This window comes from Gastrolobium bilobum, unplaced genomic scaffold (assembly GCF_033153095.1).
Source record: "Gastrolobium bilobum isolate Gb01-03AN ecotype WA unplaced genomic scaffold, APGP_CSIRO_Gbil_v1 utg814, whole genome shotgun sequence".
In the NCBI taxonomy this organism is placed as follows: Eukaryota; Viridiplantae; Streptophyta; class Magnoliopsida; order Fabales; family Fabaceae; genus Gastrolobium; species Gastrolobium bilobum.
Window position 1 is genome coordinate 30,207 of NW_026897615.1, and position 23,702 is coordinate 53,908.

At 35.7% G+C, this 23,702-nt stretch overlaps 1 protein-coding gene across 2 annotated transcripts; it reads right to left on the reverse strand.

Annotated features, from left to right (window-relative positions):
- Positions 1 to 1,629: 1,629 nt before the first annotated feature.
- On the reverse strand, positions 1,630 to 23,391 carry LOC133308624 (CHD3-type chromatin-remodeling factor PICKLE). Of its 2 annotated transcripts, none has more exons than XM_061509264.1 (31): positions 23,281 to 23,391; positions 21,634 to 21,783; positions 19,714 to 19,851; positions 19,479 to 19,633; positions 19,063 to 19,224; positions 17,192 to 17,439; positions 16,990 to 17,085; positions 16,188 to 16,324; positions 15,901 to 16,113; positions 15,664 to 15,771; positions 14,679 to 14,729; positions 14,475 to 14,574; positions 13,496 to 13,638; positions 13,271 to 13,374; positions 12,868 to 13,006; positions 12,592 to 12,761; positions 11,351 to 11,417; positions 11,153 to 11,275; positions 9,910 to 10,019; positions 9,749 to 9,830; positions 9,101 to 9,289; positions 8,603 to 8,753; positions 7,299 to 7,404; positions 7,125 to 7,199; positions 5,622 to 5,683; positions 5,438 to 5,514; positions 4,558 to 4,688; positions 3,883 to 4,255; positions 2,870 to 3,002; positions 2,387 to 2,460; positions 1,630 to 2,246 (listed from the first exon to the last, which is right to left on the reverse strand). In XM_061509264.1, the coding sequence occupies exons 2-31, from the start codon at positions 21,778 to 21,780 to the stop codon at positions 1,770 to 1,772; spliced, it is 4,341 nt and encodes a 1,446-aa protein (XP_061365248.1). In that variant the 5' UTR covers positions 21,781 to 21,783; positions 23,281 to 23,391; the 3' UTR covers positions 1,630 to 1,769. The 2 variants fall into 2 exon arrangements, with proteins under 2 accessions (XP_061365248.1, XP_061365247.1); XM_061509263.1 differs by having other exon boundaries at positions 7,299 to 7,407.
- Positions 23,392 to 23,702: the final 311 nt, after the last annotated feature.

Below are 23,702 nucleotides of genomic sequence, written 5' to 3' on the forward strand. Positions count from 1 at the left end.
TCTGGACTCAGAATTAAAGCCACAAAGCTCCATCTTCTTTGAGAAGTGGGTAAGGGTGTTATTGAACTGGGAAGCCAAAACCTTGTCGATGACTTAAACTAGGTTGCCTCCCATGACACTACAGGAACCGCAGTTGAGTTTTGAAGCAGCCCCATCATTGCTCTCTCCATCTCTTTACCTTTTGGATCTTGGTCCTTCTCATGCACCGTTGGTTAACACCCTTATCACCGAATAGCCTCTTCCTTGCATGGCATATGCAACAGCAACAGCAACAGCTACTGATGCTGAATATGACCGCAGCACTCTGGAAGGCCAGCCTCAACACTCTCAATTTGGTCTTCCATGCCACTAGAAAACTTTTGAGCATTCTTGCTACTTCTGAGCGAGTTCATCCCGAGCCGAAGGATGCCAAATCAGCTTGGATTGGATTTCTAAACATTTTTTAATCTGCTAACCATAAATAGATGAGATCTTTGAGGGAACTTTCAATTGTTCAAATTACTGTAGCAAAACGTTGTCAAAGTCGTTGATTTCTAAAATTCATCTCCAGAAGAACCCGCACACGCAACCTCGATTTTCTTTCAATTAACATACAATCCGACTTCTAACCACGATAAAGTCGTCCAAAGTGTGCAATCCTTTTGTTTCGCTTCCCTCTTAATAATAATCTTCTTGCAAACTGAAACACCTTGATCAGAGAAAAATGACATTGGATAATTAATTTTTCATATTAAAACTTAAAGTGTACAATTGATCAGTGTAACATCCCGGGCGCTGACGAGGGCGGGGAGTGATCGCCGGTGCGAAAGGGCATGGACAAGGAGCGGCTCCTGGCAGGCTTCTAGGGACGGGGGTGCATGAATGAATCGAATCAACACCCGAAAGAGAGGGATTCCAGAGACTGTGCTGGTATGAGACGGTACAGTTGGGAATGGCTTATAAGAATTAATTGGTACTACCTATACTAACAAGATGCATCTACTTTTCGGTAGCCCAGATCGGAAGAACTCCACAGTTAAGCGTGCTTGACTTGGAGCAATTCTGGGATGGGTGACCTCCTGGGAAGTTTTCCCGGAAAGTGTGCGAGTGAGGACAAAGCACGCTGAAAAGTCTCGTGTTAGTGTGTGGGGATAGTCATTGATTCTTGCGAGTTGTCGGGCGTTACAAGTAATGTCCCACATCGGTTGGAGAGGGGAACGAAGCATGCCTTATAAGGGTGTGGATACCTCTTCTAGTGTGAGGCCTTTTGTGAGGTGTCCCAAGAAACAAAATCGTGAGCCCGAGGGCAAAGCGGACAATATCATGCTACAGGGTTTGGGGCTGTTACATTTGGTATCAGAGCCTGGCCCTGGACCGGTGTGTACAGCGAGGACGCTGTATTCCCAGTGGGGGAGGATGTAATGTCCCACATCGGTTGGAGAGGGGAACGAAGTATGCCTTATAAGGGTGTGGATACCTCTTCTAGTGTGAGGTCTTTTGTGGGGTGTCCCAAGAAACAAAACCGTGAGCCCGAGAACAAAGCGAACAATATCATGCTACAGGGTTTGGGGCTGCTACAATCAGTCTTCAATACAATTACTTACAAAATAAAGAACTCATACTAGCAACTGAAGAAAAAGAACAATTTCCATCAACTTTGGTTGCAAGGGATTTAAGAATCACCGCATATGCTATAGTGCCTTTTTGTTCGTACTAATGAGTTAAAAAAATGTTGATTGAGACTACTATGATACTCGGTACAACAAATATCTCTCTACTAGATATTGCGATTAATCATCCAATACAATGACCCCAGCATCAGATTTCTGTGTGTTTTCATTCAACTCAGCATCATTCTTACTTTCATCCGTTTCTGTATCACTTTCTTTTTTCACCGGAAGACTTGGAGTTTCATTTTTCTCATTTACAAGGCTTGAGCAGCTTTCTTTGTTAGGTTCACATTCTATTACCATATCTTTACTCTCGTTGTCTGCTGAATTATCATGTTTGCAGTCATCTTGAGGGTTAGGCAACGATTTGGAGCCCAAAACTTCATCGTGTGATATATCCTCTGATTTGATATCTGAATTCAATATTGGCATTTCTGCAATAGGCTGTTCTTCTTGGGTGGGTTTTAGAATTCTGTTGATATCTTCACAAATTGTTTCTAATAGAGGGAGATTCTTCACCGCATTGAACTCTGCCGGTTCTCTTGCCAAAGATGTTCGAACTAAATCCACGGGGTTTTCCTCCACTATCTTACACATCTGCCAATACAAAGAAAAGATTGTTGATACAAATACTCATTATAATAGTATTTTCCACCACCTCTGTTTTTATTGTATGAGATGATGAAGTGATCCTTCACAAAGAGCAGCTCGTGAAGAGAGTACAATAGTACTTTTACCTCATTGTAAAGTCGAACTAATTCCAATCGATTTGGATCATCATCACAAGCAGCAACCGAAATTTCTTCATTAGCTGCAGAAAATGGCAGCATTACAAGTAAGTCTTCTGGTCTTTTACCCCCCCACCCCCACATTTTCAGTTGGGTATGCACATAGCAACCGTACAAGGTAAGAAAATGTCTTCAAAGAAAGAAAAAATTGATGGAAAAATCACAAAACACAATAACAGAAAAACTGACCACATTATAAAACATCTAGAGAGATTCTTGCACACCCTGGTGGTATTGCACCTGACATTCCAGAATTTGCTTTTGCAAATCAAACAGCACAGATTCAATTTCTGTGCTACACGTCGTATCTATTTGTCTAGGTGAAATACACTTGGAGTATGCAAGACTTCCTCTATTATCTGATGCAAACTAGCTAATTGCTGTTGTCTGATCTTGAGACAAAGTATCCGATTAACAACAATAGAATCATACCTATAGCTTCTACTTGTGGCAGTTGATCAATCATTTGGGTGTCAGTGTCTCCTAATTTATAACTTGGAAAGTTAGTGGCCCTGGGTTCGCTTTTAAGTTCTTCAGTTGTTACTTCATTTGCTTTTGGATCCCCCTGCAAACAAAGTTCATGAGGAAGAAATGTCAGTCAACAAGCAAGCAAAGCAAACCTTTTCAGAGACAAATCATGCATTTTGTATTGTTGTATGATGTACCACAGGTAAAACCTATACATAATGAAAGTGCAATATAGGTATGATTAAGGATATGAACCCAAAATACTATTTCACAGCAGTAATTGAAAACCAAAGTAAACATGAAGTTCAAGCTACGAGTAAGATAGTGAAAAATGATATATATGCAAGAGTGGAAGGATGCAAAAAGAACTTCTGGCAGGAAGTAATACATGGAAATCGGAAACCTAAAATGCTTTAGAAAATATTAAAAGAGGCAGGCTCGTGACTCAACAACCATAGCAACAATGGTACCAAATTATGGCCTTCCATTATACATGATTAAAAAAAGGGTACTTGGACATAGACAATGATCACTAACAATCACCACTCTGATAGTAAAGAAAGTGGTGTATGCCCAACATTTTCAGCCATAATGCCAAGATAATAGGTTCTCAGGTAACTGAACTTGGGTATATACGCAGAAAGATCACTTGTCCTCTATTCTTGCATTTTCCAATAATTTTTTTTTCATCTTCCCTCACAACAAAAAAAAAAAAAAAAAAAAAAAACATAACAGCCATGTGATCTCTCAACCTAGAATTTTTCCTTTTTGCATCTTGCATCCTAGCAATCCCAAAACTATTAGCAGTTTGTTTTGATTGGCAGTACCTAACATGGAAACTTCTGACAAAAAAATTCTACATCAATGATCAACTTCTGATCGACTAATGTTTTGAACTTGAATCCTATGCATTCAAAAGAGAAGAAACTTAAGTACTTTACAAGATTTTATGCACCATGAAACGTTAATACACTTACAAAGTACTCTTTCTGGTACTCAGCATTGAGCCCTTTTTCCAAGAGAAGAACCCTCTTTTTTATAAACTCAACCTGTCTTCTCTGCATGTCCCTAAAATGATATAATATGGAGGAATCTTGATACAACGGGGCTTGATTCCTAGCATCACCAGAACCTTGTGCACCATCAGCTGCTATGTCACTCCCACCATTTTCCCCGGATTGATTGCTGGGTACTTCGGCATTTGTCAAATTTGCACCATTTTGTGCCTGAGAGCCAACTTGTCCTGGTACTGGTAAATTTATAAAGGGAAGATTCAACTCCTTACAGATGACCTCCTGAATCTTCAGATCCTTATCATCAACAATAGCTTGCCACCTTCCATATCCATGCCTTATGTAGAAGAGAATTGTGTTAAGGAAAATATCAACAACAAAAATCCATAAAGGTTACAACTAGCAAGCTACCAAACATCCACAATTATATATCACAAATGACATAAAATATAGTAAAGGAGATTGAAAAACCAACATACAAAAACACAAAATAGATATGTAAAATAGACTTATGGTATTGAAGTCTGTTTTTTTTGCAGGTAATTAAGCCTACAAATATTTAATGATTATCATGGTATTAGAAGGTAATATCTGTTGCATTGTTCAAGAAAACAAAAAGCTATCTATTAAAATACATACTTCAACACAGCACGCAGCAAAACTAAATCATGCTCCTCCTTCCATATCTTTGCACCCTTCAAACCTGGATAGCGTAATAGGATGTCATCTGAAAACAGTGGAGTTTGAGAATTTTCTGATGCAAACTTCACCTGTCATTCCACATCCCAAGACGAAGAAAGCACATTCATCAGCTAGAGGAGGAAATTTAACTTCAGAAACACATTCCCCAACACCCCGCCCCCAAAAAAAATAAAAAAAATAAATAAATAATAATATAAAATAAAATAAAATACGAGTTTAAATTTGATTCAATGTAAAGTTTTTTATACTATCAAACATCAACAAAAGAAGTACCACATTATTATAGAAACTAAGTTTTTTACTTCAAACAAAAGCTTTTAACTGTTTTTTAAAATAGGTGGCACCATATGGTTCATTGATAGTGCCAAACTTTTATACAGCCAGTGGATCAAAATTAAAATCATAAATATAGAAGAATAAAGTTTCATTTTTCATCAAATCCCAAAACACTTTAATCAAGGGTGTTGAAGCATAAGGTAAAGAGGATATTAGCAGCATCTATAAATTGGTCATACATCCAGATGCTAATACAAATTCCTAAAATAATAGTAGAACTCAAGAACAGCTTCACATCAAATGACACCACATGCATGAAAAAAATTTTGGGAAAATTATTAAAACAAATCTCGGTAGAAATATATCTAGTATCAGAACAATTAACCACTCAAATGGTTATTAAGTTATTCAGTGGTTACTCTTTAATCATTCTTTGAACATTGGAAACCAATTAAGTGGTTAATTGTTACTAAACTAAATATTTTTACCAAGAATTCCTTTCTTAGAATGATATCATACAGAAACTTCATTCGGAACTTACTTTGTCCCTTATCAAGAGAAGAACTGCAATCCTAACAAGTACATCTTGGATTCGGAGTCCTTCTTTTGGAACACCATCTACAAGCAAATTATAAACAAAAAGCAAAGATTGGGAAACTACAGATAATAAATAAATAAATAAAGGAAAAATGAATGAAGATATAAAAAAAATAAGGATCTGCCACCTGTGAATGTAGAGGAATCAGTAATATCTTCAGCAATATGAGACAAGAAAAGGTTTCCGTAACTGTAACAAAATATATATAAATATATATCAAATTCACTCACAAAGAGCGACTTTAAGGTAAGATACAAACTATAAGATAGGCATTAAATTTATTAAACAACGTTATAAAAACCATATCATACCATAGGGTAATGCTTATTATATTGTAAAACAGGTTTAAATCATTTTGACATTTGTGTAGGTCAAACTTTTTACCTTAAGTTTACTAATTACCGTAGGTCCACATGCGCATGCATGTGCTCTTCATTCATGTATATTACACATCCAATAACAAATATAAGCTCATGCCTAATATATGCTCTCATACCACATACAGATAAATTGCCAGACAGAAAGCACATGCAGTACTAAGAGAGAAACCAAATACAGAGCTGGGAGAACAGAAATCCTCCAACAACAAAAGAAAAAAGGCAAAAAGAGAGAAAAAGAAAAATTAAGCCATAATGCTCATACTGAACCCTAAAAAGACAAAGAACACATTGTCATTCACAAAGGTCATTGATACTCCTGTTAAAGTGAAAATACCCGAGGCCTATATAGTGTAGGATTTGCCCTATGATCAAGTGTTCTAGAATTTGACATTTTCTATTAACAAAAGTTGAAATTCAGCACAAGGCAAACCAGAAAACGAGTTGTGCATTATCCACGCTTCAAAGCCCAAATGCTTCTCGAGTGAGGGGGATTGTTAAGAGATGTAATAAAATCATTAATGTGTCTTCCTCCAACAGCTTAAGGTTTTGCGAGAGTTGGTTGCATGACAATATGCACACATGCCACATACAGATAAATTGTCAGACAGAAAGCACATGCAGTATTAAGAAAGAAACCAAATACAGAGCTGATAGATCACGAATCCTTCCAAAAACAAAAGAAAAAGGCAAAAAGAGAGAAAGAGAAAAATTCAGCCAGCCTGCTCATAGTGAACCCTAAAAGACAAAAAACATATTGTTCATTCACAAAGGTCATTGATACTCCTGTCAAAGTGAAAGTACCCGAGGCGTATATTGTGCAGGATTTGCCCAAGGGAATAATAAAACATATCTTTCTTGCAGCTTTTAACCAACTTTAGACATTTTTTATGGGCAAAACTTTTGGAAGCGACAAATCGCAAAATTTAAATAAAATAGAAAGAAAACAACACAAAATCCTCACATTTCACCCACATGAAGAGACTAGCTATTAATAAACGATTATACGCAGAAGAATACACAGGATCATCCTTACTAAATCAAAAAATATAACCTTATTCTTAACCTCATAAGTTACCCACATTGTTGTTGCTATTTATTTATTTTTTATGTTGAGAATGCATGGGTTATCAAATCACATCCAACCCTTCAGGCAGAAAGAAAGTTATAAATCTACAGCAAAAACATGTTTCAAATAATATTATAAAACATCCTAAATACCGTAACACATTAAAGAAAAATCATATTAGTACTCTTTGATTTCTTCGCAAGTCTTTTGTTTCATGCGGGAAGTAAACTCCTTCCAATCAAAATCACCGACCCCAAACCTGTAATAGACGTACAAAGTAGATAAACCACAAATATTGCCATGCAAAACTCTTACTATCAATTCAATAAATAAAAGATAAAATGAAGAAAAAGTTAACCTCATCAAAATTTGTACAAATGCAGCCCTCTGATTTTGATTGAATCCAAGTACTCTGAATGCTTTTCCTTCACCTTCCATCAGAGGCAGTGGCTCTGTGCTATCTGCTGCTAATAAATTTAAAGGAATATTTAACATCATAGTCAAGGCCGGATGATCTAAGTTCATCGTATTAGTCAATGTTGTTAAAACGTAGAGTCTACGTAGAAACAGTAGGGGTGAGCAAAACCGTAAAATCTTAAAACGTAAACAAAACGTAAGAGTTTACTACATACAAAAAAATATATATCCAATATATATAAAATCAAAACACACCAATACATAAGTCATCACAATTTTTATTTTTTTTGGTACAAGTCATCACAAATTTAAGTCCAAAGAAAATAATTGTTTTAGTATTTTAAAAACATTTTAATGCTTAATATTTTTATTTAATAATCAAGAAGATTATTAGAATGATGGGGTTGAAAAAAATTAGAATTGTTTATTAAGTTAATGTTTTTATCTATTTCACCTACAAACGAGTGAAGGATCTGAGTTCAAGTATTTGAGGTTTTGGGAAACGGGTTCAAACCAAAGCCCAATTTTTTGGCATTTGACACTTGAGCTCCCATTTTCAGAAACAGCCAAAAAATCAAAATTTTCTTTCTTTCTTTTGACTCTCCCGCACAAGAATTCATAGATTCGTGTCACCCCATTTAATTCAATCTCAACCTTCCATCATTATCAGATCAACGATTGTTATTGAACACTCCCTACTCCTCCACACGCCACGTGACCGATCCGCGTGCTGCCACAACTACAAACAAATGACAACCATCCATTCCCTTCTAAAGGAATCAATGGTTAAGATCATAATCTATTCATCTCATTCATCGTTTTTCTACCTTCAAGCAAACCTTTCCTCGATCCTCACAGGGAACCCACCTTCCATTTGTGAAATGATGAAGGTAATGAAGTTTGTGCTCCACCTCTTCTGCCACCGCGGGCACCACCTTGAACCACCTCAAAACGCCAACCACCACCCTCTGCATAGCACTTTTGAGTTGGGGGAGATCACCCCAAAATACCCTCTGTTTGTGTTTTTTATTTTTCAGTGAGTCAACTCGGTAAACTCGTCGAGTCAACCGAGTTTACCGAGTCAACTCAGCGTTTCAACCGTTTCTACCCCATTTCCGTTTCTACCACTGTTCTGAAACGGTTTTGGCCAAAAAAACGTAAAAATGGACGTTTCTACGAGTTAGAACGGCGTTTTAACAACAATGGTATTAGAAACTCAAAAATTAATCAAATATTGGTACATACTACGTGGTTTTTTCTTAGAAGGCCTTCTAGCAGTAGCAGTTCCAGTTGAGTTTGAATCACCATCAGTAAGCTCTGCTTCATAATTGTCATCTTCACCATCAGAGCTTACATCTTCCAGACCAGCAAGGTCATCCTCCTCAACAGAAACCATCTGGGAAGTCAGGGAAAAATAGAAAATACCTTAACAAAAACATGAATTTAAAAAAAGGATACAGGAAAGGAAACTTAAAATGACAAAAATAACCACTCAGGTTGTACAAACCCCCGCCCCTTTTTCTCTGGGCAGAAACACAAAAACAGATTTCCAAGTACCACAATCCTAGACTTCAATCTCAAGTTATATAAATCATTAACATGTGTCATATATTGAGAGGAAAAGAAAAAGGAACAGGTATAAAGCAACATTAGAGAGAAAACAGAATATGTATTGACAGCAAGAACCAATAATCTTTCCTTTGCACTGTAATAAAAGAAAATGGCACAAACACAACCACATACCATCTTGCGGTTTCGCTTCCCTTTGCCCAAGGCATTAAACTCCTCAACTTTATGCTCTTGAAACCTGTCTTTTAACAACTCCTCCCAGAAATGTGTTCTTTCTGAACTGTTCACAGTCTCCATTGCTCTTTTTTGTGCTGCCTCCTCAGCTGCAGCCTGAACCTCATCAACATACTCAAAATTTGCAACCTAGATCATATAATCCACTCAGTCAGTCAAAAACATAGAACCCAAAGAGAAACCCAAAAAAAGAGTAATAGTAACTAGATTCTGTGCAGTTATTTGATGTAATAACGGCCAAATTGATGTTGAAAGACATGGCAGGAAAAGGTAATGGATGCAGGGTGCTCCATCAACAAGAACTGCAAGCATTAAGTTGTTAAGTTGTGCAAGACATGGTAGTAATGCTTTCAAAACAAAACAAATTAATCCCAAAAATAAAAGTAGCAGCAGAAACTTTTATGCAGGGACAGGCCAACTCAGTTGTATTTCCCAGATCCAATTTTCTTTTGATTGATTTATGTGTCCATGTGTATATTTATAAGTCCATATACATTTGTTGCTAAAAATGATAAATGACAAGTGGATAAAACAAGATTGAATAAATATTTAAGAGCAAAAAAATGTAGATGCATGATTGTAGTCAACCTTAAAGGCCTTGAGAAATCCATTTTCATCTTCATCATCCAAAGTAGCCTCTTCAACTCCAACTTGATCACGGTCCAGCAATCTAGTATGAAAGAAATATACAAGAAATAAATTTCTCAAGCATATTCATATTTCATACTTGGGCAAAAGTGCTTGATTACCTATCGATAGCAGCAGCATCATAATGGATTTGGCGGGATTTGCCTGCTTCATCATTCTCATCTGCAAATAACTCCTTTGAGCCATACCTTATGATGTCATCCAATTCTTCCTAAGCACAATTGAAAGTCAAAAAGCTACCATCAAATCTTTTAACAGTACCATGTTCAATTGGATATTGGTCAAATGTTCAATTTGTTATCAAATACTTACTCCTATCCCATATTTAACTTTAATATTTTATAAAATGTCAATCAAATTCAATCAATACACACAAAATAAATAAGGGTTTGCAACACATACATAATCAGGAAATTTTTAAATGGGAAGGGGGTAAATGATTAATGACAATGACCCTCAAGGATACACTAGAAACGCATTCGACCATATAGGAAGCTGTGTGTTTATTTTTATATAGTGGTTAGTCTTTGGTGCAGAAGCGCAATGTCTGATGTTTTCCAGAATCTGACTCTGCCCACTTTCTGGAGTTCAACCATTTTAGGGAATTAACTTTGTCTGATATGCAGAGAGAATTGAGTTCTTTACTTTGTTGATGTGCCTCTGTTTTCATAAGTTGTAGCTTCTTTTAGTATCTTTTTCGGGAGTATATGCCTCATCCTCACTTTTGATGCTTTTGTTTTCCCTCGTGTTAATAAAATTTTCTTCTCTTAATAAAAAAATTCACATTAAACCCCTAACATGATTCTTATTCGAATTCAGATCCACATCAACAGCCACACTGCATATTATAGGCTTTTTCTACTAATAGGAAAAGAAGTTTTATTCAAGAAAACACAAAGGAATTACAACTATGGGGAGGTGAAGATATCCTACAAAACTTGTCAGAGAAGGGGGGCTAGGAGATGAAGAACCAAAGAGAATCAAAAGTGCAGCAATGCTAATCAAATATGTACGAGTATACCAAAAGACTTATTCTGACTAAAAGGTAAAATAACAAGGTAGTTAACAGTGATTGCGAACAATGACAACAAATGAGCATCATGAATTGAAAAAATAAGACATTTCTGATAATTCTAAGTCCAATGCTAAACTACTAATCAACATCCATTTTCCATCTGGTTTCTGGAATCCTAAACATATCATTACTTGTAAAAAACAAAAGTAAAAGAAGACAAGAAGATAGCACCTAACCAATCTTAATTAATGATGCCTTAAAAATGAGACGGAAAACTGTTATCAGCTGTCACAACATAAGCCTTTACTTTTCAAAAAGTAATTATTTACCTGGTTGATATTTTGAGCCTTTAGCCTCCCTACAACTAGGTGTTCTAACACCATTTTCTTCTTAGTCAACTGCATCATCCTTTCTTCAATAGTTTCTCGTGTTATAAGCCTATAAATCAACACCTACAATCCAAGAACTACTATGACATTTAAAGTCAACAATAATAACCAACTACATATCAACGAAAAAACTCAAACCTTGTTAGTTTGTCCAAGTCGATGAGCTCTAGCCATAGCTTGCAAATCAGCATGAGGATTCCAATCACTATAGAATGATATTTTGATCAGTGAGTTCAATGAAAAATTGGATTAAATTAGAGAAAAAATACACAAAAATAAAAGCTTAATCTTTCAGTATCATATGGATTGTCAACTTAAAAAAAAAAAGACTATGATGAGGATCCCCATTATTTAACTTCAAAACAGCCAAGATGTTAATGAGTATACTCCCCCCCCCCCCCCCCCCCTCTCCCAACCCCAATACGTAAAGATTCATTACACGGAAATGGGCAACAGAAACAAACTTACCGTGCAAAACAATTTTACATCAATTGAAGAAGAAAATGCCAATGTATGTGCTTTAAGCATTTAACAGTTGTAGATTTATTCAAAACATAAGCCACCAGCTTCTCTAGTTAGATTATTCCTAAAAGAAACATTATAACAAGCAATGCAAGAATCTAGAATTCCCTTTAAACAGGGCAAGGTAAAACACATACAAAAATCTTGTGCAGGACAGCTTTGTGTTCCCTTAAAATTATGCTTCTTTTCAGGACCTGCTTTAGTAGTCTCCAGAAACTCATTTGATGGCATCTTTCCAAAATCAATAAAAAAGTTCAGGCAATCCAAGCAACGTTAGATGCCAAATCTTAAAAAGAAAGGCAACCTGATCACGAGGTTACAGTCTCAAATAAACTACAGGGTTGCTCTAATCAAAGTTCCCACATAATTTTCTAAAACCATATATGAATCCCTCATGCTTACAAGCTAGCCAACCAGGAACAGCTCAACTTGTCATATTTAACTAGACTACTAGCAGTCTAATAGCATAAAAAAGTAGAGCTTAAGGTAACTTGGTCACATCTCAAATATAATAGAGATAGGCAAAAGAAAAAGAATTCACGCAAACAATAGCAATAAAGAAGTGAAATAGAAATTCCTCAAATGATAATTACTCACATACAATGGAACAATAACAACAAATGGCCAGGCACCAAGAAACTACTATCTTGCAGCTATTTTCGTTTGTTTTGCCAGAAGAAAATGCAAATGTATTTATAGTAGTAGTTGTAATTGTAAAAGCCAAGACATATTTTGACCCAAAAAAGAAAAACCTAGAGAGATTAAAACTTGCATTTTGGCCAACTTTTAATATATACTTTTGTTGGCTATTATTCTAGAAGAAAAAGAAAAACAACTACAGGAATTTAAAGGTTCACCTATCATATATAACAACTGTGTCAGCAGTTGCGAGGTTTATCCCCAATCCCCCAGCTCTAGTAGAAAGAAGAAAGCAAAATCTTGAAGAATTTTTGGCATTAAAACGATCTATCCGAATTTGTCTTTCAGCTCCACCAACCTTGCCATCTATCCTTTCATACTGCCATTTCTAGTCAAGAGAGAGAGAGAGAGAAGAAAAAACAAAATGAATATCATACTGAAGCAATCAAGAGAAACCATTAGGTTAATAACACAGAATAACCTCATATGAATACCTTGTAAGAACAGTAATCTTCAAGCAAGTCCAGCATGTGCTGAAATTGGGAATATATGAGGACTCTATGTCCTTGTTCTTTAAGCTTCACCATCATCTTGTCCAGCAATTGCAACTTCCCCGATGATTCCACCAGCTGTCTGTCAAATAGAAAAGAAAAAAAAAAATGAACTCAATAAATAATACAGTTAATTGAATAATTTTACAGTACAAATTATACTAATATGATGCCTTTCCAAATGATAACCAAATATTTCGTTTTAGTTGAGATTTATAAAAGCTAACAATTTTCAATAGAACATAAAAACAGAAACAAGATTTTTAGCACCAAATAAGCACAGAACCCAGTATTTATAACAGACAACCACAATGTCCCTCTCAAAAAAACTGAAATAAGATCTTACTTGAATGATTCGTTTGCATCGTCAATTTCTGGTTCAACTCCTTCTAACATGTAAGGATGACAACAGAGCTTACGCAGTTCCATTACAACATTGATAAGGGAAATCTGATTCAAAATCATACAAAGCGAAATAATACCAATACTGTTAAGATGGTTTGGCTCTTTCCTTATGAAGCTAAGATTAAGAAAAAACCACGAAGGTAGTTCACTACAGCATGAATCTTGCCTGTGCACCACCACGGCGAGTTAATATCTGATAATTACGGGTCAAAATCGCCTTATAATATTCTTTCTGTTTGCTGCTCAATTCAACACGTAAAATAAGTTCCTTTTTAGGAGGTAGTTCCTTCATGACATCTTTCTTCACTCCTGCAGGGGCAATACACGTTTTTATTAACAATTTACCAACTATTTAGTTTATTATCAAAATCATTGAACAACCAAGTCTCTAACAGCCCTCTTAAACTTTTCATTAATGCAAAAATTAATAAAACCACATCAAATTATCAGAATCTTCAGTAGCCCTGTGCACGTCAAATTATACGCCTAGCATTAAGCCAAACAGCAGTAATAGCCCTTCAGCAATCAAACATCAATTTCTTTCTACAAGAAAAGTTAAGAGATTAATGAACCAATTCCAATATGGATCATTTCAACAACTGCTAACCACTTTTTTCTGGCTGAGATATAGACAACCATCCCTTACGCATAAAAAAACCTACAACTTCTGCTAGGCTCCTACCACTTTTTCAAGAGTTATTGCAGATACCACAACTTCTACAAAGAACAAGATTACATCAGAGTACACAGATTGAGAAAGGAGGATCAACACTTCAAAAAATGACATAAGTCTTTAACAAAGGAACAGCTCATCAAAAACAGCCAATCACTTGCTTAATATTGACTGAGACGCTTGATGAGAATCATGTGATATATGCTCTTAAAGTGAACGTTAATAAGAAATTCTTATGTATGTTCTTTATAAGAAAGACTTCTTTATCAATGCTCAAGTATTACAAAATCTCATTGTTACCACACGCAGGATAGTTTAAGCAAGGAATGTATATAGGCAACACAAAATTAGCATAAGAAGTAACTCCAGCCCAATAGGCTCAGTGCTATATTACAAATCTTGAGATTGAACAATAATCCAGACAAGCAAATGATGTGAAATTGTGCTACTTATTCAAAATTGAGATGCATACTTCGCAGGAGATGTGGGGCCAACATTTTATGAAGCCTTGAAATCTGTTCCTCTTGATTGATATCCTTAAACTCCTCTTGGAACTCCTCTAAACTTCCAAACTACCAGCAGTCAAAAAGAAAGTCCATTAGATACTCTTGACCTTCATGAACAAATTCAATAACTTAAATTATGGTTTATCTTATTGTACAGTCCTCACACTAACCTTCCCAGCATCAAGGAAGTGCATAAGCATAAAAAGTTCGTCCAAGTTGTTCTGAAAGGCATCAGATGAGCAGTCATTAGTACATTTAGATTTCCAGCATATAAATCCAATATAGCAACCAGGGTTTAAATCAATATTATCTGCATTACAAGGTGTAAAGTGTACCAGACAAATTGCCATATGTAAATTTCAATACGAAAAAAAATCTAACCATTCTTTTTAGATTGGTAAGACTTGCTAATCCAGAATCAAAACAGAAATTAATTTATTCAAATGAAAAATTGTATAGCAGTGTTGCTGTAGACACTAAGAAATACAAAATATAAACTCAAAGTTAAGACTCACACAAAGTATAACCAATCTTCATGTGATTTTATTATCTGACTTCAGATATTCTTGGAACAATGGATAATTATATGGAGAGTTTGAGCTCTTATTGGTGGAGGAATTGACTTTTCAGTTAACTTAATTGGTTCAATTGTTGATTAATAAATGAATTTGTGAGTCTCAATGTGCACCTTATCCTGAAAAAGCTCAACCTCTGAAGCTGCACCTCCACATAAACTTACCATTTTGTCAATTACATTCACATTATATTAATAATATAATGACAATATTATGCGTGCAACACTCCTATATCATAACCATTTACTCACACGTATGTATCGTAGACAATTTCCTTGTTAAGTGAACAAAAATATCATGCTGAGCATACATGGTACAGTCAAGGTAACAAACCTAAATACATGTTTTTTTAAGAAAATATATGTGCAATATAAAAATCAGCAATGCTCTAAAAATTTTATATGACCCAAGTTTAGAAAATGGAACTCTTAGTACTAGTCAGTAGTTACTACACAATCTTTCCAAAAAAAATCCATCCAGCAAGCCCAAAAAACAAAACAAAAACAACTCAATTAACCAATAATAGAAAATTAGGACATAACCACACAGTAAACCAGCTGTGACATAAGTTAAAGTGAACCTGAAGAGGAGTCCCAGTCAAGAGCACACGATGTCTGCTAGAATATTGCTTCAATGAAGAAAATAATTTTGAATCCTTATTTTTGAGACGGTGACCTTCATCAACTATCTACATATAGAAATAGATGTCAGGCTATCAGCATTATGAAGAAAGCAGTAATGAAAATAGCATAGAAGCAACTGGCAAACTAATAATACTTCTTGTTCCAGTACACTATAATGGCAAGTAGAATCCTACCATGCACTCCCATTTGATAGGTTTCAATGATGCTGTATCTAAGTTGATCATTTCATATGATGTCAAAAGGACATCAAATTTAATCCTGTCTTGCTTGCTTTCACTAACTATTTGACCAGATTTCTTTTTCTTGATCTTCTTCTGTTTCTTTGGAAAATAAAATTCATACTCTCTTATAACAGCACGAGCTTGGGCAGATCCAACATACATAAGCTGCAGAAACAAACATAAAATTAAAAGAGTAACTACCTAAATGACATATTACTGAGAAACCCGCGTACACATACAACATTCATTTGTGGTGCCCATGTTGCGAATTCACGTTCCCAGTTTCGCAATGTTGAAAGTGGAGCTACTACCAGATGTGGAGAAACACCCTCTTCAAAAAGGGATGCTAAGAAAGCAATACTCTGTATAGTTTTTCCTGCAAGCATAAATCTCAACCATCACGGTGCAATAAAATACTTTTCTAGAAACCCCAAGTCAAAGGCAAAGGGAGGGGAGAAAAAATAGTAAAAGGATATAAACCCAACATTGCTGGTTCAGCTCTGTTGAGATATATAGTCTCACATTGGTTGTATGTGCAACTAATGTGAAGTTTATAAGGCCTTGGGCACTCCCACCCTTTGAGCTAGCTTTTGGGGTGGTGTATCCCAAGGTTCTTTACATGGTATCAGAGCCTCGCCGCCCCCCACTTTCTCTTGTGGCGTTTCTTAGCACAGGTAGGCTGGGCCTGTTGCATTGTCCACTCTTCAAGCCCAATGGGCTCTCGTGTGAGGGGGCGTGTTGAGATATATAGTCCCACATTGGTTGTATGTGCAACTAATGTGAAGTTTATAAGGCCTTGGGCACTCCCACCCTTTGAGCTAGCTTTTGGGGTGGTGTATCCTAAGGTTCTTTACAAGCTCATACGGATCAAAGCACTTTGATTAAAAGGCTTAGTTAAGTACCACTATAAGTCCTGTTGAGGCTTGTGGTATGCGCTTGCCTTAGGCAAGGTGTAGCCTCCCATCCTCCAAAACAATTTTAACTACCCCAAAAGGGAGAGAATAAACAGGCACAGAATAAGAGAGAGAAAAGAGACAGTACCAAGTCCCATTTCATCAGCAAGTATAACATGAGTTTGCTTGGACCAAGAAAATCGTAAGAAGTTCAAGCCTTCAAGCTGATATGGGTGTAGTGTACCTTCATTAACATGAAAATGAAATTAGCTGGTCTAGATCATCTAAAATCTAAAATAAACATAAAGCATAATATTGCCAAAAGAATAGATCATTCAAAAAAAAAATACCATTAGAAAGAAACTCCGGGCTATGTTCATACTGTTGAAATTCTTTCTGCTGTTTCTTCAATTCAGCATCATCCTTAATACTGCTTTTTTGCTTACTGGAAGAAGGTTTGCTGGATCTAGAACGAAATTTATTGAATCTTTCTATTTCTGGCAGAAATGCAGAAATATCTGACTCAAATTCCCAGTAGCATTCATCGTATGGAAGCTCTTTCCACTTCACAAGATATTCCCTCTCATCATCATCACCCCTGAACCGTTTAAGCAACACATTCCATGAAAACATATGCATTGGTTGACATTTTTAAGAGGAAAAAATAGTGCAAAATAATTAAGCAAACTTTCTAAGCTAGTAGGTTGCACATTGCAGTGTCACCATTCTCATGATTACATGACAAACAAATGACAATAGTATTATATGTTTAACTTTTTGGTTGGGGAGACTAAAAGAAGAAAAGTATTGATGAAGAAGAGTAAAGATATAATCAGAAATCAAAAATATCCTCCAAAAATTATACCAGAATAATTTCCTTTCTGATGATACTATTTTCCACTACTTGACTAGGATAGAATCCAATATGATTCACCACAATATAAGATGGGAAGACTAGAAGAAAAACTGAGACCTAAAATGAAGATTAAAAATTCCTCCTGCCTGAGAATTTCCTTCTAGAATCAATATTGACTGTCACCTTGATTGTACCATGCATGCTCCTCCTTTTCAGTCTTTTTCCTCTATATCTCCCTTTATTGCCTTCTTTACCCCCCCCCCCCCCCCCCCGCCCTTTTTTTCCTCTTATTTATTTATTTTTCCTCTTATTTCTTTTAATTTTTTACTTATTCTTATTTTTACTTTCTTTTTTCTCTTACATATTTATCTCTATTTTTACTTTATTTTATTTCATTTCTATTTTTAATCGTTTACAGCTATTTTTTAAAAAAATTCTACTGCTATATATATGTATTTTTATTTTATCTTTATCCCTCAATCTTTCCATACTTTTCATTTGGGCTCATCTGCCACTGACCCCAACTAGTTTGGGATAAAGGAGATGTTGATATATGTTGAAATATATAAAACCATTAATGTAACCTCACCCAATAGCTTAGTTGAATTGGTTTTTTATATGGTATCAGAGCCTCGTGTCCCGGGTTCGATTCTCACCCCCCCCCCCCCACACTTTCTCTTGTGGAATTTTCTTAACACAGGTAGGTGGGCCTAAGCATTATCCACCCTTCAAGCCCAATGGACTCTCGTGTGAGGGGGCGTGTTGAAATATATAAAACCATTAATGTAACCTCACCCAATAGCTTAAGCTTTTGGGTTGAATTGGTTCTTTATAATATATATATATATATATATATATATATATATGGGTCAGGATTATTTTACACCAGTGTAAGTTACACTCTTAATCTTGATCGTTAATCCTATTTATATCTAACGGTTCTAATTTATTAGATATTTGAGCCGTTAGATTCAAGCAAATCAATGATCAAGATTTGGTATAAGAGTTCTCTTATATGTAAGAATATCCTGCCCCTGTGTGTGTGTGTGTGTGTGTGTGTGTGTGTGTGTGTGTGTGTGTGTGTGTGTGTTAGAGAACCTAAAGTCCAGAATGAGATTTTGGACCTGACCTAACATAACACGCCAACACTACCAGAATTCCTCTTAAACCTTCTAATTGTCACCAAATGCTGGAATGAATGAATATTTAAACATTCAACATCAACATCACCTTTAATCCAAGCTAACTGGGGTATGAATATTTAAACATTCAATGTTCAGAATTTATCCAGAAATTTGGAACAGAATCGTCTCATGTTATTTTGCATATGGAGAATGAGGAAAATAAATTCCCACACAGTTGAACCTGCAAGCAAGTATTCGATCAACTGTAGTCCATTCTGGTCGAATGGCGACAAAGTCATCATCAGAAGTATTGAAAGATGCCATTTGACGATGGAAGTTGTTCACTTTGGTCCTTAGACGAGGATGAATCTTAAAAGCTTTCAGAAACTCTTTCTCTGGCACCCTAAAGAAAAAATACATGTAGCTGGTAAATAGAAAATACTCAAAATAATTAAAAAAAAAATAGAGAAAATAAAATCTACAAAGCAGGCTTGAAAGGCAAAAAAAAGAATAATAATAATACAGAAAATTAAAATTGGGAGCAATACATAGACAGTAAAAGTGAGGAATGGAAAGTAGCACATAATAAGAATTGCAGAAGGTTTGCTAGACACTGGAAAAGTGGAACATAATAAAGGATGAGATCCCACAAATTACCATGTGCAGTGCAAATATGATAATCCTTTCCACTTAACAAGGTATTGCTTGACAAAAATTTGCTTTGACCCCAATTTTGTGGCATCACTGTCAGCGGCTACAGTAGGGCGCATCTCACAATCTAATATCTTATCAATATCATTAAGGGGGCTAACCTGAAAAGAGAAAATATATATAAGTATAGGCTATCATTCAAGCAGAGATCTAAAATAATTATTGCTGCATAAAAACTTACACATTCAGGGCACCTCCAGTTGTCTGGAGGGGTACCTTTAAGTGGTGGAAGTAAACACCGAGGATGGTAAGCATATGTGCAAGTTTCACAGCTCAAAAGATTTCCACTTTCTCCACAGGCTTGACATGAATTCTCTTTCTATTGAGAAGGAATAGAAAAATCAAAACAACAAGTGAGGAAAAAAAGAGTACAAAATATTTACTAGTTTAAAGCAAGAAGACCAAATATGCAAAGATGCCAACTATATCAAACAACGGCAAATATACAGCATTTACGGTTAGAAAAAATGAAAAATAGCTTTAATGGTTATTAATAATGAGAATAATAATATTCCTAATGTGTATGCAATGAAAAAACTCCATTTCTTACCATTGGTTAAAGGGAAAATTGTTAGAGAAGAAAAAGAGAGAAACACGAGCAGAGGATAGCATACTCATCAGAGAAACCAAAAAAGGAAAAAATCATAATAACCAAGGAAACATATCAAGTAAGCAAGGTTTGCTGATCACTTTTGACATCCAATAAAGAAACTCCTTAATTCTTAGATAGCCATTATCAGATCATTACAAAGAAGCTAAGAAGACTACTCAATGTTACTTCTCAGAAAGGGTTAAACCTATGTTGCAAAACATGCTATATCCAGGGTAGTCAATGGCACTCCTACGATGCTGAGGCGAGAAGCTAGAGGAATCAGCACCTCTTGCTGGTTGAGGCACTGCCCCTTCAATGAGGCACACACCTCTAGCAACTTAGGCGCACCTCTAGTTAAGACAAGTCATGCCTTTAGCACATTATCGGTAGCTGAAAAAAACCAAAAAGCCCAGCCGTCTAACTAGCTAAGTCTGATATTAAAGGGAGTAATATCATCAGATGATTAAAACAATAAATTGACACTCTTTGGAACTCTTAGCAGCAAGCTACTTAGCCTAGTAAATTGAACATCTTAATCTTTTATTTTTACCATGAAATATGAATGTTATGCTTGGCTGCTTGAGCATTTAATTTATATGGGAATTAATGTAAAATAGTCAAATATTTTACTGCTTACTTCTTTTTCTAGTGTTAATGCCTTTCTTCAAATAGGCATACGCTTATTGTCACCTCTCAACTCAAGCCATCAAAGCTTCCTAGCACCTTAAGGGTGCCTTTTCCATCACTACGTTGGCCATACCTAATCACGAGTATCAGTGATTATAATTTCATATCAAATTATACAGGATTAGAATGAAAAGTTTAAGGGGAAATTTAGCACCACCACACTTGTCACCAATCAATAGTATGTCACATAGTAGTTAATTGCACCGCAATAGTGTCGCGAGCCGCGCCGTAGAGGCATTGCGGTGTCTCGTCGCAAGAAACCGCACCGCGCAACACCAGAACGCAATAGCGGCCATTGCGATCGCATTTGCGGCCAAATCACAGCCATATTGTTGTCATAAGGCAAAATGTCAATTTTATCCTAATTTTAAATGTATAACAGAAAAATTTTAAGGATTTTTTAATCTATTCACGTCTCTCTGTCACTTCTGTTATCTCTGCCTTTAAAAAATGTTTCTTTTTGTCATTATTTCTGACATATATCTATTTCTCTATTTTCGCAACCGCAACCCGCTATAGCATTAGGGGCTGGCCGCGACATTGCCGCAATCCGCATTTGATAACTTTGGTATGTCAGAGATATCCACATCTTTAAAATCTATCAGGACATCTCAAACTAGACCAGATATCCCAATACATGGAAACAACACAAACAAGTATATGAGTTTCTTGTGTTACAGCAAAATATTAGCTATCAGTCACCAACTGAAGCGCGGATCAATGCGCTGAACATTATAATACCTAAGATGTAAACAAGATTGAAGAGAAATAAGTATAACAAGCTCAAATGAAAATCGTTAAAGCAAAGAGGAAGTAAGATACCGCATCACTTCTATCAATCCTCTCTAACTTTTCCTGAGTTGTCCCGGGTTTTCTTGGCAAAAAATCAGCATCATCATCCGAGTCATCAATATTATAAATTGGCTTACGATCAGATCTTACACGAAGCCTCTCGACCAAGCTACTCATGTTCTGCTCAAAAGATAGAAATATTGAAGTGTACAGGAAGAAGAAAGAACAATCTGTCAATTCTATCAACCAGACCCTCCATAGAGTGACCAACTTTCATAATGAACCAATAATCATCCAAGGGATAAGAAATCATGGCAAACTAGGTTAACATTGTGCCCATGAAATAAGCTTATAATCAGAAACAAAGGGATCAAAATTTCAGAAGCCCTAAATCAAGGGATAAAACTATTATCCTTTAGTATCTTTTCTCTCCAAAAGAATGCTTTACCCACATAATTCCAACAAAGCTGTTGCTTGAACATAAATAAAAGTTTGTGAATGCCTTCAGTGCATACTCTGTGTGACAGAATATGTTGGGATGAATTTTAAAAGGAACTATCCATATCTTGCGGGGTGGGGGGGGGGGGGGGAATTCTAGTCCTTCGACATTCATTAAGTGATTTAATTTAGTGGAAACCTAGATCCCTAATTTCTGTTTCCAAGTATTCCTTGATATGAATCAATGAGGTGTAGAATAACTGTGCATGAGTAATACTAGAGAAATTTCTAAAACCCATTCAAAGAAAAGTTGAGAACTTGGGTTGCTTTTAAGTTTTAATTGTCGAAATATCAAATCAGACACATTATTTTCCAAGGCATGTGATTTGAAACATATTCTTGAGATAAAAAATATATTCTTGAGTAAAAACCCTTTCATTGAAAAAATATAAAAAATTATAAGGGCTTCCATACTACTCCAACTAGAATTCTGAAATTATTTCCTTTTCTTTCTCAATTAAGATTATGATTCAATTGTTCTCGGTAATGTGACTGTATGCATTGTAAGAATCGGGAGGAAAAAAAGTAGAAAAATTCATTTGGTATATCCAATTAAGTAACGAAAACATGCATATAATTAATTCATCACTTCCATATTTAGATCAATAACCAGGCCAAAGGTACTCTCCGTCACAGGTCAGTCTACATATGAAGAATTGCCGAATTCCTCACAACAGGGAAAATGGATATATAAATGTACAGTATATATGTGTTTTATAAATGTAAAAAACGGGGCATAAGTAACTAGATGTGTACGCAGACATGCTTCAATTAGTCATATGTGCGCCTCACCGTTCCAGAACAGTAAAATAATAGCAACAAAACACTAAAAAAATTTCAAACTAAAAACTCCACTTACCATTGTCAATACAGCTACAAAACGGTAAAAATAAGAACATGCTAAAACAATGTGTATATAATCCCACTCACAATCCCACACTTAACAAACGAAGCGATTTGAGAACAACAGCATATTATTGTTAATTATTGGTGAACAAGTATGGTATCACCTTTAAACACTTCCTATTCAAGAAAACAAAGCAGAAACCCTAGACTGCTCGAAACCCATCCACCATTTCCAGAATGGTTACAAGATAAATTTATAAAGCTAATCAGCCATTTTCTTAGCTAACAGTGATCTAGCTGAAGAGTATAAAGAAAATTCAGAGTGAGATGTACCGTAGAGTGCAAGATTTTGCGGCGATCTGAGAAAAGGGGCTTCGGAATTTCGCGGGAACCCAAGCCTACGAGTTGACAAAATAAGAAAATGAATAAAAAATGAAAATAAAAAACAGGCGTTGAGGGAGAAACAGAGATGTTAGACTCACCAGGACAGTGACGAGATTTAACAGCCACACGGAGCCTGTTTATATCGAAAATTTGGAAAAACAACTAGACAAGCACTGAAATTTTCGGGGTGAAATTACATGATAAGGTATATTAAAAAATTGGTAATGACGAAAGCACATATGCAATTTTTAATTTATTTTTTTTCTCTCAAAATTAGGAAATACGAAATTAAGCATCATAGGGTTTGCTTTTGTCATTTCTGGCTGTGTAAAAAAAATAATAACAGATTTCTAATAAAAATCAAATAATTT